Genomic DNA, 17,232 nt, shown 5'->3' on the forward strand with positions numbered 1-17,232 from the left:
TAATAAAAAAAAATTAAGACTTTTTAGATTTTCATTTTAACATAAAGTTATAGATAATGTCCGGGCTATAATTAAGATAAGCCTTCTAAAATCCAAACTAACTTCTGGGCTATATACAAAATCGGGCTACATATAATTCTGAAATTGGACGAGGATGATAAGGAAGGTTGAGATTTGGTCGAAGTCAAACATAAGTTGGTACGGAGAGATAACTAGGATACGAGATATAAACCTTCTAATCTCCTTATAATAATCTCCGTCAATAAAGATTCAATTAATCAGCAAATTGTCTCCGAGAAAAATCCACATCGAGGCAGCTATGCATATATCTATTCATTTATTTACTTCTTCTCTCTGATTGATTTCTTCTCGGAGGCTCGGAGCTAGCTGAAAGAAGACTATGACAGAGTAATGTTCCTGATTTGGAGTCAGTTGAACTCTGAGGATCTCAGTTAGAGTCTTCTGTGATATCTGTTTTTTTCCTGAAAAAGAATAGAAAGAAGAAGTCTCAGGTGTATGAGTATTACTAATATAGGTATGGATTTTGTAATGCAATCTGTTGGTGATCTTGATTGGGAGAAGGAATCTTACCCTTGTTATGAAGACTTTCTCCTTCTTCCTCTGTTTGTTTTGTTCTTCCCCACTGTCAGATTCTTCCTTGATAGATTCATCTTTGAGGTAATTCTCTCTTTCTTTCTTCGTGTTTGTAGTCATGATTTCTTGTTTATTTCATGATGTGTATCCTTTAAGTTATTACTTGTCTCGTGCTTAAGTTGTTCAATGCATGCTATTGAGCAAAAACATACATCAATTTTGAAGGAGTTAGTACCTAGCCTTTATTGTCGGTTGTTTATTTTGTATTGAGACCGTTTGGTTAAGAAAAACTTTGCAATTTTAGGTACTGTTCGGTGATTGATGAGAAGCTGTTTTTATTTATATCTGCATTTGCTCCATCTGGGTCTTCATGAAATAGTAGATTTTATTCTTGTGGATTTGGAATGTTTACAGCGTACAGTTCTTTTTTTGGGATATAGCTCTTCTCTTGATCCCACATTTAGGAAAGTAAGAATGGAGAAGCAATGTACATGGATTTGAAAATTGGTTATGGGGTTACAACGCCCTGATTAGTGTGCTCACTGAGCTGGGGCTTTGCAGGAATATTTGGCTAGGACTTGCTAATAGATTATCATCATCTACACTTCATCCAGAAACCCAAAAACCACAACTGTTGTTTTAATTGGAACTTTATTAGCTTATACTTACACAGGATATCATTTATATTTCCTTAGAGTACTATTCCTGCTGCCACGGTTTTTCCATGCCGTTTGAAGTAAGTCTATCGAACCTCAATCTCATTGATGTTTCATTTGAGCCGGTAATGATGAGCACCATAGAAGCTTCCTGTTCCCCTAACAAATGCATCCTTGATTGTGCTCCTGGTTGAAGATGTAGCTTGTGTGATGTCCAGTGAACCGGATCTTGTAATTGTGTAACAATGCTAGAGTCACCATGCATTAGTATACCTTTGATGCATGGTGTTTTTCATTGTTGGTTCTGTATGGCTTTGGCCATTCCTCAGGTTTTGCGTATGTGGTATTCGGATCTAATTGTAATTAGTATGAGAAGTGTAATTTTTTCGATAAACTGTGAGAGAATAGGCTCTTCAGTTAGATGTTACAGATATGTAAATGATACATGTAGTGTCTCGTTTTTCCCAAGTCAATGTAATGGCTGGTTGGAGAAAATACTTTAATCTTGGAAAAGAGAACATGCTCTAGTTGGTGCATTTAAACTAAGCTAGACAATTTAATGGCTGATTGGAGAAGTAAACTAACTCATCTTAATTAGGAGGGATAATTTGACAAACTCTCTTTATGCTGAAATCTGTTTGAACTACAAACCCTAATACCTGTTACTCCCTTATATTATCTGATATATCGGTGAATTTCACTTATATATTTCATATGTATGGTATAGTATTGTACATATCTTCCTTCGTTGGTTAAGTGTAACTGTTCTCTGTTTTCTCACTTACCCTTCTATACTAATTAACTTGATTTATGCTTGTTGCAGGAGGTCGCTAGAAGACTGATTCTTGGAAAAGGTTATCGAAAGATAAACGTTAAGACAGAAGAGACAAGGAAAAAGATCCGTAAATTCAAGGAGTCAGCATGGAAATGCATATATTATCTTTCAGCTGAGGTTCTTGCACTTTCAGTTACATATGACGAGCCCTGGTTTACTGATACCAGAAAATTCTGGGTGGGACCCGGAGATCAGGTCTGGCCTGATCAAAAGCTGAAGTAAGCTGTACCCTCTATAGTGTGTAATCATAATTGTTGTGATTATTTCACGCTTTCCAGTCTATTTCATAAAAGGCTTACGTTAGTCTATCTTGAGTTAGTGGCTTATGGTTCACCTGCTATGCAGATTGAAATTGAAAGGCGTGTACATGTATACTGCTGGTTTCTACACATACTCCATATTTGCTTTGATTTTCTGGGAAACAAGGCGTTCAGACTTCGGTGTATCAATGTCTCATCATGTGGCAACTGCCATTCTCATTATATTGTCTTACATATTCAGGTACTACCTCAAAAATGGTTTAGACTATTACTCTATTGCTTGATCTTTCATACAGCAACAATGAGGATAAGCCCCGATATACATCCAGAAGAATGGAGAAGTTAGTGGGATACAAATTCATTAGTAACGATATTAGTTACCTCGTTGTCTCTAATAGTACTATCTTATATGTTAAATATATAGTCCATGTTTTTTCATGCTATTTTTCTCATCTTCTGCTGCATTCTGAATGACATTTTTGTTTTCTTCTATTCTTAGGTTTGCCCGAGTTGGTTCTGTTGTTTTAGCTCTTCATGATACAAGTGATGTTTTCTTGGAAATTGGGAAGATGTCCAAATATAGTGGTTTTGAAAGTCTTGCAAGCTCGTCATTCATTCTGTTTGTTTTGACATGGCTCGTACTCCGTCTTATATACTACCCATTTTGGATTCTTTGGAGTACCAGGTCAGTATAACTAGCTTCATCATAAATAGAGATAATAAGTGTTTATGTCCGGGCCTGGTTAATTTCCGAGAAGGCAAATATGACTTATGGTTCAAATCAATCTTTACTATTTCCCAGCTCATGAAGTAGTTGATTTTGATACTTTCAGCTTCAGGCATCTGTTACTTATTGAGCCCGATTTCAAGTGCTAAACTGTTTTACGGGTTGTTTGATAGACTTTCAAGTACATATTAGTTTGAACTTTGAAACAATTCTGCATTATAAAATAAAAGTTCTATTCAATATTTCAATTCTATCCTGTTACAAGCATCCAACTTGTATTATACCTATGTCTCTTTGGAATTTAAGCAGAAATTGGAGATTTAATTTGCATTATTTTCCTAAGATCTTTATATAACTCAATGCTATTATGTTAGTATTATACTTGTTGTCATTGATCACTTCACAAAGTGGTGGTCATTCCTTCATCATGGGTGGTTATATCATTAAGTAATTTCAGAACCTTTTTATACATTCCTTGATTTTTTTTATTGTTGAATCAGCTATGAAGTTCTCGTGTCGCTGGATAAGGATAAACATCAGACGGAGGGTCCCATCTACTATTACGTATTCAATTCTCTTCTATACTGTTTGCTTGTTCTTCATATTTACTGGTGGGTGCTGATTCAACGGATGCTTATAAAACAAATTCAGGCCCGAGGTCAGCTTAGTGATGATGTTAGATCTGGTATGCACCTACTTTAATATGTTGAATTTTTTATGTTCTATTCCTGAAACTAACAATCTGGATTCATTTGAAAAGAAAAGAAACGAACAATATGGAAATCACCTCTTATTCTCACGAAAAGCAAAAGTAACTGTCACCTGTTAGTTACCCTAGGCCCGGCTTGTAGTAAATTAGAATCTTAAAACACAAGCCAATCTCCAGTATGCTGGTGAAGTTGCTGAAATCATCCTGCTTACATGTGTTTCATGTACATCATACACTAGATGCATTTCGTCATATGGCAGAAAACCCTTCTTTTTTTTTGTTGTTGTGGGAATTGAACACCCTCCACTTTTCAGAACCCTTTTTAAAAAAATAAGTTTTCGGGCTTAGTTTTTGGTTCACATATAACATTACATTAAGTCAATTTAACCTCTGAAAGAGGTTGGGTTGACATTTTCACGCGTCAAAAAAGTACTAGTTAAGTTTCACTAGAACTTATTTTTTACCCTTCATTCAGGGCTATTTTTACAGAAGTAGGAAAAATGAGTGGTGAAACAATATTGCTCCCTGTTGTGTATGTAAGTATTACTTTTCCTCTATGCAGATTCTGAAGGTGAAGATGAACACGAAGACTAACCTTTAATTCTATTGACAAAGTCACCACGGTATGCATTAAGAACGTGCTCACAAGATCCAGACAAAACTAATTTTATATTATTCTTTTCATTTTAGTTCTGCACCATTTATATATGTTCTTGGTTCAGAGCTAGAAATGAGTTACTCGGGGAGGAAAAAAAAAAGAACATATGATTTTTCTTGGAGGTTCTCTTGCTCGTAATTATTATCCACGAATTCATTTCAAAATGAAGGTAAGTTGCAGTAGAAAGTATGACAGTCATTTGTGTTGCAGATTTAAAGCGTAGTTTAGAGGGTAGCAACTATAGACGCCTGTAGGAAAGATCTTTTTTCTTATGCTGTAAGATCTTCACACTGATTATATTTTGTAGGCAGGTTCAAATCCTGCTTTAAAATTTATACAATATACTGGGTTTGTCACCTGGCATTTGTCTCAGCTAAATTACCAAAAAACGATCAATCTTCTTGATTGAAACTAGTCTTGTTTATCTCTAAATAAGTTAAGTCTTACTACTGCATTGAAAATCTTAACATTTTCTCCCCAAGTTTTGAAGTTCAAGCTGAGTAGATCTATGAGTGAATAACAAATGTTCTCGGATTCTTTTCTGTGAATATATGGTTAGCTGAAGTTGGTATTGAAGACAAAGTTGGTCACACTGTTTGAACTTCAGTCGCCTCATTGAAAGAGCATAAATGGTGTCTAGCATGCAAAAAGTGTCTGAATGGTCCATGTCATAAGATGCAAGATCAATCTGGTGTCTTTATGATATAACACCACCTAACCTGTCCTTCGCAAACAAATGAAGTATATGATATGGGTAATAAAGTATTTCCCATGTATTTCCGTGGTTCGGATAATCCATGCTGTTTCTTTTTTTTAAATTCTCTGGTAATCATTTTGGGTTGTTTGGTAACCATTATTTTAATGGATTATCAACCCATAATCTATTATAAAGATTAAAATGGATTTTATATGCGTTTGGTAACCATTATAATAATTGTTTATTTTAATCATAATTGAAAAAATCCATTATTTCCATAAACAGGAAAAAGTTGTTTTGAAAATTTATTATAATAGATTATTTTTTCCAAGAAACTCAAATTCAATTTTTTCTTCATATTTTCTCTAAACTATCAAGAGAGAGACAAAAAAACAACACAGGACTAAAAAAAATATCATAGATCATTGTTCTTTCCTCTCCTTTTTGAGATCATCATTTTAAGATAATCAATTATTTGAAAATAGTGTTCGGAAAAATTTATTTTGAAATGATTATATCAAAATCATTTATCAATTTATAATTATCTATAATCATAAATAAATAATCATAAATTTTACCAAACAAGGCCTTTATATATATATATGGGGAAGACATACCGAAAGGGCTGAAAGAGTGCGAGAGATTCGTATATAAGAGCAAAGGACATGCAATATGAGAAGAATATTAAAAGTGTTCTAACGCCAACAATCATTTCAGCGCAATTTTCCGATTAAGATCGATAAAGAATTCTTTTGCAAAGTAACCTGTTATAGGGACGGCATGATTTATTAGAGGGGCGGCAGTGTGATAGTAATGTCACTCTAGTTGGTTAGGGGATGTCCTATAAGAGATGTTAATTAACTAGATTATCCTTCCCATTTTTTAAACTAAATCAAAACTAAATTGAAAATTTGTTTTCTTTCTTCTTCTCTTCTCCTCCTCCCATCAACCGTAACCTCCATTAAAACTCAAAATTTCATCATCTTCGATTAATCGACGATTCAAAAATTAATCAAGTGTAGTGTAATGACTTATATGAGGTATGTTTTGAAAACCCAGTTACGATTTGGTTTATTTTGTTCGATTTAAGTTTAATTTCTATCAAAAATTAGGGTTTTAGATGAAAATTGAAATTGAAATTTCTGGGTTTATGTGAGTTACGGTTGATTTTAACTCAATTACGAACCGTAACTGGATATTTTGTTGTTACGGTTGGTAATAGTTCAATTACCAACCGTATGTTCTTATATCTGAGAATTTTCTTCAGTTGCGGTTGGTAACCATTTTAGTTTACGAACCGTAACTCAGTTACGGTTGGTATCGAGCATTTAGTTACCAACCGTAACTGGTTTTACGATTGGGTTTTCTTCAAATTTTACCAGCTACGGTTGGTAGTTCATCTTTTACGAACCGTAACTTCGATTTACGGTTGGTTATGAGCAAAATTCCAACCGTAATTAGCTCTAAAAATGTAAAAAAAAATGATTTTTTTACGTATTTTAGATAACTTTGAGCAACAAAAAGCTAGTTGGGACTAATTTAGAAGTATACCCGATCATTTTCAGGTCCCGGTTCTTCATTTTGTTGGTTAATTTCTTCAATTGATTGAGATTGATCTTCTCCTCTAAACTTTTTTTTTTTAACTCTAAAAATCTGATTTTGGTTTTGATGAGTTAATATAAGTGAAATTAATCATTAACACTAAGCTTGATTATCATCATTAAACTAGGTTATCAATTATGAGGATTAATTTATCATTTCCAGTATTTTTTTATAAGGGACACCTTGAATGATCATGTAATGACCCTTTTTATCCAATTAGAATGCCGCCCCTCTAATGACCCTTTGTAAAAGGACGTGTGATGCGAGAAGAGTCTTGAAAATGTTTTAGTGCCAATTATCATTTCAACTTTCTAGATCGATAAAGAATTCTTTTACAAAAGGACGTGTGTGAAGGTAAAATATCCGACCACCACGTGTAAGCATCGAAGGAGATGGGTATGAGATAAGAAGATGAATGAAATACACAGAATAAGGACCCAAAAGATAATTACACAAAGGTCTATAAATCTACTGCTTCGCCACATCAAGGACGCGTGTACACTATAGTACAATCAATTATCATTTCAACTTTCTAGATCGATAAAGAATTCTTTTACAAAAGGACGTGTGTGAAGGTAAAATATCCGACCACCACGTGTAAGCATCGAAGGAGATGGGTATGAGATAAAAAGATGAATGAAATACACCGAATAAGGACCCAAAAGATAATTACACAAAGGTCTATAAATCTACTGCTTCGCCACATCAAGGACGCGTGTACACTATAGTACAATCACATTACTAACAGTCAAGTCTAAAAGAGAAGATGGTGCATTTAATGAGGAATCAGAAAACAACTGTAAATGAATGTACATCGTGTCAGTAGCTCGGACAAAGGGCGATCAAAGATATTACCCGATGAAGAAGCAGTGCATCGAAGATGAGTAACATAGAGCTTTTCCGAGAAAAGAGCAGAGATACCATATCAACATGAGTCGAGAAACACCATAGCATACCTTAGGAAGTTTATTTTGCTTATAAATACCCTTCCATATAGAAGGAGATGGACATGTTCTTTAAGTTATATTTTCTTACAGAGAATTAGTGTGGGAGCTTAGAAGCTTGAGAGTCACTTGTAATCTTGAAAGAAGGGTAATACCTTTAATAAAAATATATGTTCTGATATGTTCTCACGGTGGATGTAAGTCTTCATAGATGAACCACGTTTAATGATTGTGTTCTTATTTACTTTTATGTTCTTTATCTTCTTCTATGTATGTTTTGATGTATACTTTGGTGTATGATTTGTAGTTTAGAACCAATAGATCATCTTGGATGTGGTAATAGATTTTATGCTATCACAGTGTGATATAGGAAGAATCTTGAAAATGTTCTAATGCCAATAATCATTTCATCGATAATGAATTTTTTCTATAATTTCGAACAACATCACTTAAAAGGCTTTACCACTATCCTACAGTAACATCGGCGGTTTAACTTTCATCGACAAAAAGAAAAAGATTTACTTAATGGACTTGATATCTACATTGCTTATGAGTGGATTAAGCTAAATCTCAGCGTCCGCCAGTAATAGGATAAAATGTGAAGTTTTTTTTTTTTTTTCAAAAAAAAAGAAAAGAAAAGAGATATGTTGATCATAAAATGAAATTACATTTAGTTCTTCTCTGATGAGAGTAGGTTAGTTCTAAGCCTAGCATCCTTAGCAAGAGAATGAGTCGTCTCTTTACTCTCTCTAGGGGTATAAGTATATGTCCAAGAACTGAAAAAATAAAGCTAGTGTTTACACTTTACAGTCACTCAACAAACTGTTATTTTTTCAGTTCACACTACCTAAACTACTATTAATTGCACTTATTACATTAATACAATCTCGTACATCTTGTCAACTCTCATATCCTTTGCCCATTTAATTACCTTGGGTGCAGCATACGCCTCAGCATGCTCTTCATCCTGAGCTACAATTGGGATGCATTTTGCTCCACAACATTAACCTGCATCAGAGAAAAATGATTAATCATGTTCCCATTGTATTATTCTCTTTTAGAAATGAGACATCATTGTTAAGTTTGAAATAATGCTTCTCTAACAGGAACCATGACTGTGTAACTCTTGAATGTACAATTAGCTGATCTTCAATTCCCATGCACTGTTCATTGTATACCAGTCATCTAGCCAATCAGCTCGTTCACCTGCAAATTATCGAAAATGTTGCACATCTGATCTTCTAAATATGCCATAGAGTAAACCCTACAAAGGTGATATATTTATCTTGATCCATTTTGTTAGGAAACCTAAGATTATACCAACTAGCAATCCGGACAGTAAAAGATAAACCATTAATACTACTTGCCAAATTAGATCCCAAAGCAAACCAAATACCTTTAGAAATACGACAGTCTGGAAATATATGTTCCGCAGTTTCAGTTGTTTGGTTACCAAAAAAAAAAAACGTTTTCGACATCTTGCACGTACCTAGATATTCCGTCTCTCATAGAAATACAGTCATGCACACATTTCCATAGGAAGTTCTGGATTTTAGGTAGTAGTTTAGACTTCCAAAAGGATCCCAAGTAGAAAATATAAATCTATTGGTATTATCCATGTAAAAACGTTAAAATTGTTAATCTCATACTTATCTTTGTAATGATTGCATTAAAACTATAAATAAAATATTTGACATACCTATTTCGGAGTCTGTAAGACGAAAAGTATGTTTAGTATACCACGAACACTCCACCAATGTAAGCACCAACTTGGGATGATGTTTCTTCGCATCAATATGGTAAATCCATAGAATTTATCGACAATTAGTTTAGAACCAGGAGGTAAATCTTCATAAACTTTGCTAACTTCATACCAACTACCTCTTGGTTTTTGAGCATCTCTAACTCACTCAACTTTTATATACAGGTAACCTTGAGATTTGGCTAATTCTCGATCAGAAAGTGGATTGAGATTGTTATCTTCATCAGAGTCTACTCGTGTTGCCGACGTAGATTGATTGAGTTTATTCGGACGTGGTTTTCAATTTCTTTGGCGCCTAATATCTTGAGACAGTTAGAAATTCAGAGAGGTTAAATACAAATTATAAAAGACTCTAGTAGAGAAAAATTCAAGAAAATAGTGAATTTTGGTGTGAGTTGAGAAGTTAAATGAGTTTGGTATTTATAGGTGTTGAAATTATGGTCGTTTTTTCGCTGTTGAAATGTTGTCGTTGTAGTAGGGAATAGGGACGACCGCATCAATCCCCAACGGTCGACTCAATCTGCAACGGTAAAAAATTTCCCCACTGCCCAAAACTTGGTATGCCCGTCTACCTGGCCTACCAAATTACCATACTTGATGATGTCTATTGGACTTGCTCTAAGATAAAATACGGTGCGGTGGGAAAATGAGCATATTTTCCCATTTCCACCCCATAGTGAGACTGGAAAACAAGTAAATTGGATGGGCAAACACTTTATGCTTCATTTTACCAGAATAATGAGTCGTTGTAGAACATGTCATGTAACGTCACATGGGGGATATTCACTAAGGTGTTAGTCTGGTGGCCTACAACTCGTACGGTATAACAATATACCCACGCTGAGAAAGTGATCATGAGAAATTCGTGCTCGTAGTTAAATGGAACAGTGGTCTTACAACCAACAAGTCTCTCTTACGAAGGAGAACTGGTTTCACCTTGATTTCCACTTTTCTGTAACTGACACCACTTACGAGAGATCAATGTGTCAACTACCACTGTTACGAAAGGTTCTTCAACCTATCATAATGATATGACAACCATATCTCAGAAATACCATACAAATACTTTCTCTCAGTTTTAACACAAAGAATCTCTTCAAAGTAGTAAAACACATCCCATCAAAGACATCCAATTTGTTGATCTCAACACCTTCTTAGCTTCCCTCCCTACAGATAAACTTTTTTCCTTCCATTGTAACCGAATCGATACTGGAACGATCGTTTCTTGGTCTAGGTCAGGATCATATAGATTGGTCTCTCGGACTCAAAGCACTTATGTATAGTGCATTTGTTTAGGGTTTAGGCGATTTGGTCTTACTAGCATCTGCCTACTTCACTATTTTACCTTTTACACAGTAAAATATTTTTACCCACGAATTCCTAGTATTCTGGGAAAGCCTTTTTTTGCATTTAATAGGTCGACATCATCTTGGGTTAGTGGTCGCAAAAAAACGTAGACCAAAATGGTCGACTACAATTTCACAAAACATATTGAGATTCTCTTATGATGTTATTTTTTCCATATGAGTGTACTCATCGCCGGCATCCGATGGTATACCATAACCAAGAATCCTTAGGGATGTCGTGACCTTTTGTTCAGGATTATGTCTTCATACATCTCGTGCATCCAATTGATGGTTGAATTAATGGTTACCCGACAAAGCTCTTCGATAAGTCTGATAACTAAGTGTTGCGTCATACAAAAATGATGTTAAAAATCTCCATCCATTGATAAAATAATCATACATCATTTGTTGATGTCCTTCCTCACGAAATCTCTATGTATATCTTCTTGCCAATATTGCTTATGTTTCTGGAGCTCGCGATACTTGCCCCGTGTATAATTGTATCACGAAGTTCGTCATTGTTCACTCTTCGTCCGAATCTTCTTCCATTTAATCCAACTGATGCATCCATTGTTGTCGTTGTTGGAGAAACGACATGCAACTGTATGCGTCATTTTCCAAATTAGGTTCCATAAATGATTGAAACGATTGAAAAGAAGGAATATGTCGATGGAATTAATTTGATGAATTTCTATGAAATACAAAATATGTCGATGGAATTAATTTGCTGAATTTCTATGAAATACAAAATAGATAGAAGTTGTGCAAGTTTATTGAAGGATGTAAAAAAACTTAAATAACTATAATAGGCATGTACTTAGAAAAATGATGTACGTCTATGCAACTCGGCGATTAAATCGGAGAAAAAAATTTCTTTTCGTTTTTGCTTCATGTTCATCAATTTCACTAATTCAGGTGAAGATTGATTACAATTTTCTGCATTAATTCTTCAGGGTGTTTATATTTTAGTAACAATTAATCGTAGTTATTGATTTTTATAGTAATAAAATGGATCCTACGGAAGTTCAACAAGATTCAGGAAAGATTTGATCAGTGGTTAATATTTCAGATCCATCTGAAAAACTTCCTTCTGTTATTTTAATTGATGAGAAAGATGAAGATAGGTATGCTTCATAGAAATTTTCTTTAATTGGTCGATTGGATCTTCTTCGTCTCAAATTTGTAGATGCTGCAAATATTCTAAAAAGTCAATAGAAACTAAAAGGGTCGTGTCAATTGATTCTACTAGGAAAGGGTTTCTTCACAATCAAATTAACAAATGAAGAGGATAAACAATACATCAAGAATAATAACTGGGATTTTTATGATCAGGTTTTGAGAACATGAAGCTGGATACCAAATTTTAGACCTGAAAAACGAAGGACCTCTTTCGCTTTGGTTTAGGTAAATCTTCCAGGATTAAGTTTGGAATACTGGAATGAGAAAACATTATTTACTATCAGTGATGTTATTGGAAATCATGTTAAGGTTGATGAAGCTACTCTAATATATGAAAGTGGGTATTCTGCAAAAGTTTTAGTTGAAATTGATTTGGCAAAAACCATTCCAAAGAAATTATGGATTATCACTAAATATGTGAGTTTCTCTCAAGGTATTGTTCTTAATAAACTTCCTAAGTTTTGTTCTAATTGCAAGATTGTTGGTCACTTGTTGTCAGAATGTAGATTTGCACAACACAAAGGTTGAAAAGGCGAGGGTGCCCAAAATACCTCAAGCTAAAGCTTTTCCTACCTATAAGTCCTTTCTCCGAAAGTTATTGTCTATGGACTGAGTCGAGACAATACAACTAATTGGTTCATTACTTCGTGTGATCGTCTATGGATACGAGATCGAGACAATACAACAACGAAGTATGTTTACTTGATATAAAGGTTCGGACTTAACCAAACAAAATAGGATTGCTTATCAAGTAAATAGGAATTAACATTTGTGTAATTTACTTTAATTATAATAAAACAATTATAATGCGGAAAATAAAAGTTAATGACACAACAAGATTTTGTTAACGAGGAAACCACAAATGCAGAAAAACCCCGGGACCTAGTCCAGAATTGAATACTCTCGGGATTAAGCCGCTACACAAAATTACACTTAACTTCCTATAGTTGATACCAAGTAACTAACCCTATAGTTCACCTAGTTCCGTCTGTATTCTCATGCCTCCGACTTATGAATAAGTCACGTACTTGGAACAATCCCTTTGGTTCGTATTACAAACAGTAAAGTAACAAGAAATCTGTTTGGTATCAACTCTATTCAACCAAGTGATATGAGTCGGACAAAGACTCTTCCGTTTATCTTAACATAAACTCCTCCATCGGGTCTAGATCTATATTATGTTCAATCACCCAAAGGTAATCGATTAAGATTAAGCCAACACCACCTTTAATCCGAAGAACCATGTTGATGCCAATCTACTCAATTAATCAATCCAATCTACCACAAGGATAAACCGATTATTAATTGGATCCTCTTTTACCCAAACAAGTATTGTGCACACCAAAGATTATAAAACCCAAGTCAGATCTTCAATATCTTCTTTGTCTTCAAATCTTCTTGAATCTTCAATAAAAACCTGCACACAATCACTTGAATCTCTTGTGATCAATCAAGCACAGAAAGGAGTCTGTTAACAATGGATTATCACAAGATCGTCTTTAGAGATAAAAATAGTCTAAAGATCCTTGTCGAAACTCTGAACTAGTTTGAGTGAATCTTATATCAGAAGAGAAGATTCTCAAGAATAAAAAAACTAGGTCCAATCAGATTTCAACTACCGTTAGTCAATCAAATCAATCGAAAACAAAGATAAACCGCAATTATCTAGTTTCCCACCAACGGGTCGCGCTAGAGCTTCTCAATCCCAAAGAAGACTTTAAAACGAGTGGCCGTAAGAGATTTCACCTAATTAGATTACTCTCCTCTCCGATAGGCGGCTACACCAGTAACAAAGACAAAAGAGGAAGTTTGTTGTTACGAAGGATTAGTTTGCTAGAAAGGCAAACTTCGTGTATTTATAGACAAGAAAGTTTGGACACCAAGGAATTTCCAAAACCGAAAATATTCTCAAGATATTCATTAAAGCACAAATTCGGTTTCCATAATTCTTGGAAATGCTCTGTCCAAAAATAACAATCGAAATCTCTCGAAAAATCTAATTAGTAAATGCACATTACTGATTCTGTAATTTCCATACAAAGTGAAATTAATAACCTTGATTAAAAGATTCTTAACTTCCTTATGTTTCGATCCTGGGATTCTCTTCCCTTAGCCGTTAAGGAATATCTTTGAACAATTATAGAAATATACATTCACAGCACGTGTTCAAAGTTTGTCGACATCTTTACTCTGTAAGTTCTCTTTCACACTTACAACCTTGAAACCGATTTTCCACAATTCCAAACAAGTTTAGAATTGGTTCATCCTACTTTCAAGAACTATGTGTTTGATCAAACCAACATTCAATCACAATCATGGGTTTACGGTTCTACCAAAACAAGTTTCGGTTCTACCTCCATGTGAGTACTACGCATAGTCACACTAGCTTCCCAAAGATTCGGTTGACTAGGTACTAGGATCGGTTCCCCATATATATATGGTATCTAACTTACATGTGTTTCACATGTCCATAGGATCAGTTCCCCTTTCTGCTATAAACCTTGGTGCACCCTATACAAGGATCGGTTTCCCTTGATGTACAACACCCCTTACAAGGATCGGTTCCCTTTCCCTTACTAGGATCGGTTCCCTTTACCTTACAAGGATCGGTTCCCTTTCCCCAAGGCAGACATAATCCGATCATACCACAGGTGATTACTTAAGATTGGTTTTACTAATAAAAGTTATACCAATACAAAAGTCAGGACTTTGTGAATAGTTCTACCAAGAACACAACAAGTTGTGAGCGGTTGTACTCTATCACACATATTGGTTGTTCATAAGATATGCAATGAATAACAAAACCAATAACTCCTGGAAATTGCATTTTCGGTCCACAAACAAGTTTATGAACTTACTTCCTTAGAACACATGTAAACATTGTTCCCTAGGATGAAATCCTCACCTCATACCCATACATAATCACAATAGCATTCAAATGATTATGGCGATATCTTATCTACAAAGTTTAATGGTTAAGCAATAAACCTCGTACTTCATTCCTTAATACTATGTCTATCTAGAGTTCATATATGCTTCGCAGTTATGTTTTCAGTATGCACGACTTGAAAGATACGTTAGGGAATGAAACAGTTCAAGTCAAATATCACTAACCTCAAGTGGAAGGATGATTGTTGTCGTTGTAGCTCCTTGCTTCTTCACATCTTCAAGACTTCGCAATATTTGTAATGTCTCATATCCTAATGCTTTCAAGCTAACCTATACGAAGTTTAACTCTAGTACATAATCAAGCGACTCTTAACACGAGTTTTGATTCACTTAAATATGACAACCAAACTTGACATACCAACGGTTGGTGGGTTCAACCGAACAATGCTCTAACAATCTCCCCCTTTGTCAATTTTAGTGACAAAACTCTTACATCATATGGATAAACAAATTACAAGAATTCATTACACTCGGCTTGATTCCCGATTCAACATCACAGTTAAACTGCTTACATTCAATCCTTGAAAATGCCGTTGTTGACATTATAATAACAAAGCTAATACTCCCCATAAGGAAGATAGGTAGATATTCAATCCGCACGTCTTTGTTAGACCAATCAATATGACATGTTATTCCCCCTTAGTATGTGCTTTCACTCTTTCGTTAAACAAAACATTCCATTACCAATGTTCTTTTCCTTAGTGATACCAATTAATATAAAATCAATGCCAGTATCACTTGTTTACTCCATATATTTCTCCCCCTTTTTGTCATAAAATGACAAAGAAACGAAAAAATAAAGGACAACACGAAAAGAATCTTACAAATCTCATAATAGACTTGCAAACCTGTAGAGTTAGGTACGAGGGTTCCACACATCATGTTCTGATAACCAATATCAAAACCGAAACTACAAGTAGTCTTATTTTGATATGTTACCAAGGAAATAATTGCCTGAAACAATTTTTCCTATTTAGTTTAGCAAACCAAAAACAACTAATCACATCAGTCCCTTTGCTAAACTGATTGTTCAAAAACAACCGCTTAATTCGATAAGACCAAAATAAAGATAAACTCCATTTTTCTCATCAGGTTCTAATTATCCATAAACTTGGACCTTTCAATTTTAAATAAACCAAATACTAGGTTAGTTAACTAGTATTTCCTTGTTTAGGCATTCGATTAGACTTGAATAACCGAAACCTCACTTCAATAAGACAAACTAAGAAAAGAATTAACTTAGTTTCTTATCCGGAATCAAATTGGACTAAACAACTCATCCCGTACACACATTATTTCGTCAAGCCATAAATAATTCATACAAACTGACCTAAATCAACTTGCATTATTATTCACCTCAACCGGAAGCAATTGAAACAACATAGACATTAAAAGCACCGCAATTGCACCGTAATTTTGTAATCCTAAACCATTGAAACCATACAAAAGCAAGATAACAATAGTTTTTCTTAACCAGAACCAATTGAATCACACACACATCAATTATACCGAATTTTTTTAAGCCTAAACGATTGATACCACACAATAAAGCAAGATAACAATAGTTTTTCTTAACATGAACCAATTGAAAACACACATCCACACACACATCATGGAATAAATATCAATTGAACCTAAATTTTGTTAAGCAAAAGCAACAAATATATATAATATAAACTCAGGCTTTTCTTAAACAGGAAAACAATTAACTAACAATATTGTTACCTCAAATTTTGCATCCACTTCTCCAATACGATAGCATCTTCGTCCAGGGAGAATTGATATCGAAATATCACCACGTTGTCATCCTTATGCATAAACAAAAGAATAACAACACACCTCAACCTTTACCAGAGAAAGGTTGAAAACCGGTTTTAACAATTAAGGAGAAAACTTAGACAATTCGTTTGATACAATAGAAAGCGCATCTTGCATTTTACGAACTTTGCATCCCCATTGCCAGTGTCCTTTATTACCACAAAAATAACAATGCTTAGTATAAATATACGAAGTATGAGTTTTAGTGTTACCTTTTTTTGGATCCTCTTGCATTGGAGCTCGATGAGTGTTCTTCTTCTTAGCAGAGGTGCTCTCTTTGATTACTGCTGGTTGAACACTATTCTTAGGCTTGACAGACGTTTCTTCTTTACAAGAGATAGGAGCATCTTTGTCATCAGTGGAAGCCTCTGATGGAGAAGAATTTGTAGCTTTAACAAATTTTACCTCTTTGATAATATTTGAAGCATTTATTCCCTTATAGCCCAATCCTCGTGTATCACGATGATTTCTACTTGCTTCTAACATTGAGGTTAAA

At 34.5% G+C, this 17,232-nt stretch overlaps 1 protein-coding gene across 1 annotated transcript; it reads left to right on the plus strand.

Annotated features, from left to right (window-relative positions):
• Positions 1 to 213: 213 nt before the first annotated feature.
• On the plus strand, positions 214 to 4,893 carry LOC113302988 (ASC1-like protein). The gene is made up of 6 exons (XM_026551962.1): positions 214 to 678; positions 2,074 to 2,303; positions 2,431 to 2,586; positions 2,845 to 3,030; positions 3,573 to 3,757; positions 4,344 to 4,893. Exons 1-6 carry the CDS (start codon positions 517 to 519, stop codon positions 4,373 to 4,375), a joined length of 951 nt encoding a protein of 316 aa, XP_026407747.1. The 5' UTR covers positions 214 to 516; the 3' UTR covers positions 4,376 to 4,893.
• The last annotated feature ends 12,339 nt before the right edge of the window (positions 4,894 to 17,232 follow it).

The sequence above is a fragment of the Papaver somniferum genome, chromosome 8, assembly GCF_003573695.1.
Source record: "Papaver somniferum cultivar HN1 chromosome 8, ASM357369v1, whole genome shotgun sequence".
NCBI lineage: Eukaryota > Viridiplantae > Streptophyta > Magnoliopsida > Ranunculales > Papaveraceae > Papaver > Papaver somniferum.

Bases quoted from the DNA above. Each gene is read 5' to 3' on its own strand.
- LOC113302988 (XM_026551962.1), top strand. From the start codon at position 517: ATGAGTATTACTAATATAGGTATGGATTTTGTAATGCAATCTGTTGGT. The intron at 679-2,073 runs GTAATTCTCTCT...TGCTTGTTGCAG, and splicing joins TTGATAGATTCATCTTTGAG to GAGGTCGCTAGAAGACTGAT. The intron at 3,031-3,572 runs GTCAGTATAACT...TTGTTGAATCAG, and splicing joins TGGATTCTTTGGAGTACCAG to CTATGAAGTTCTCGTGTCGC.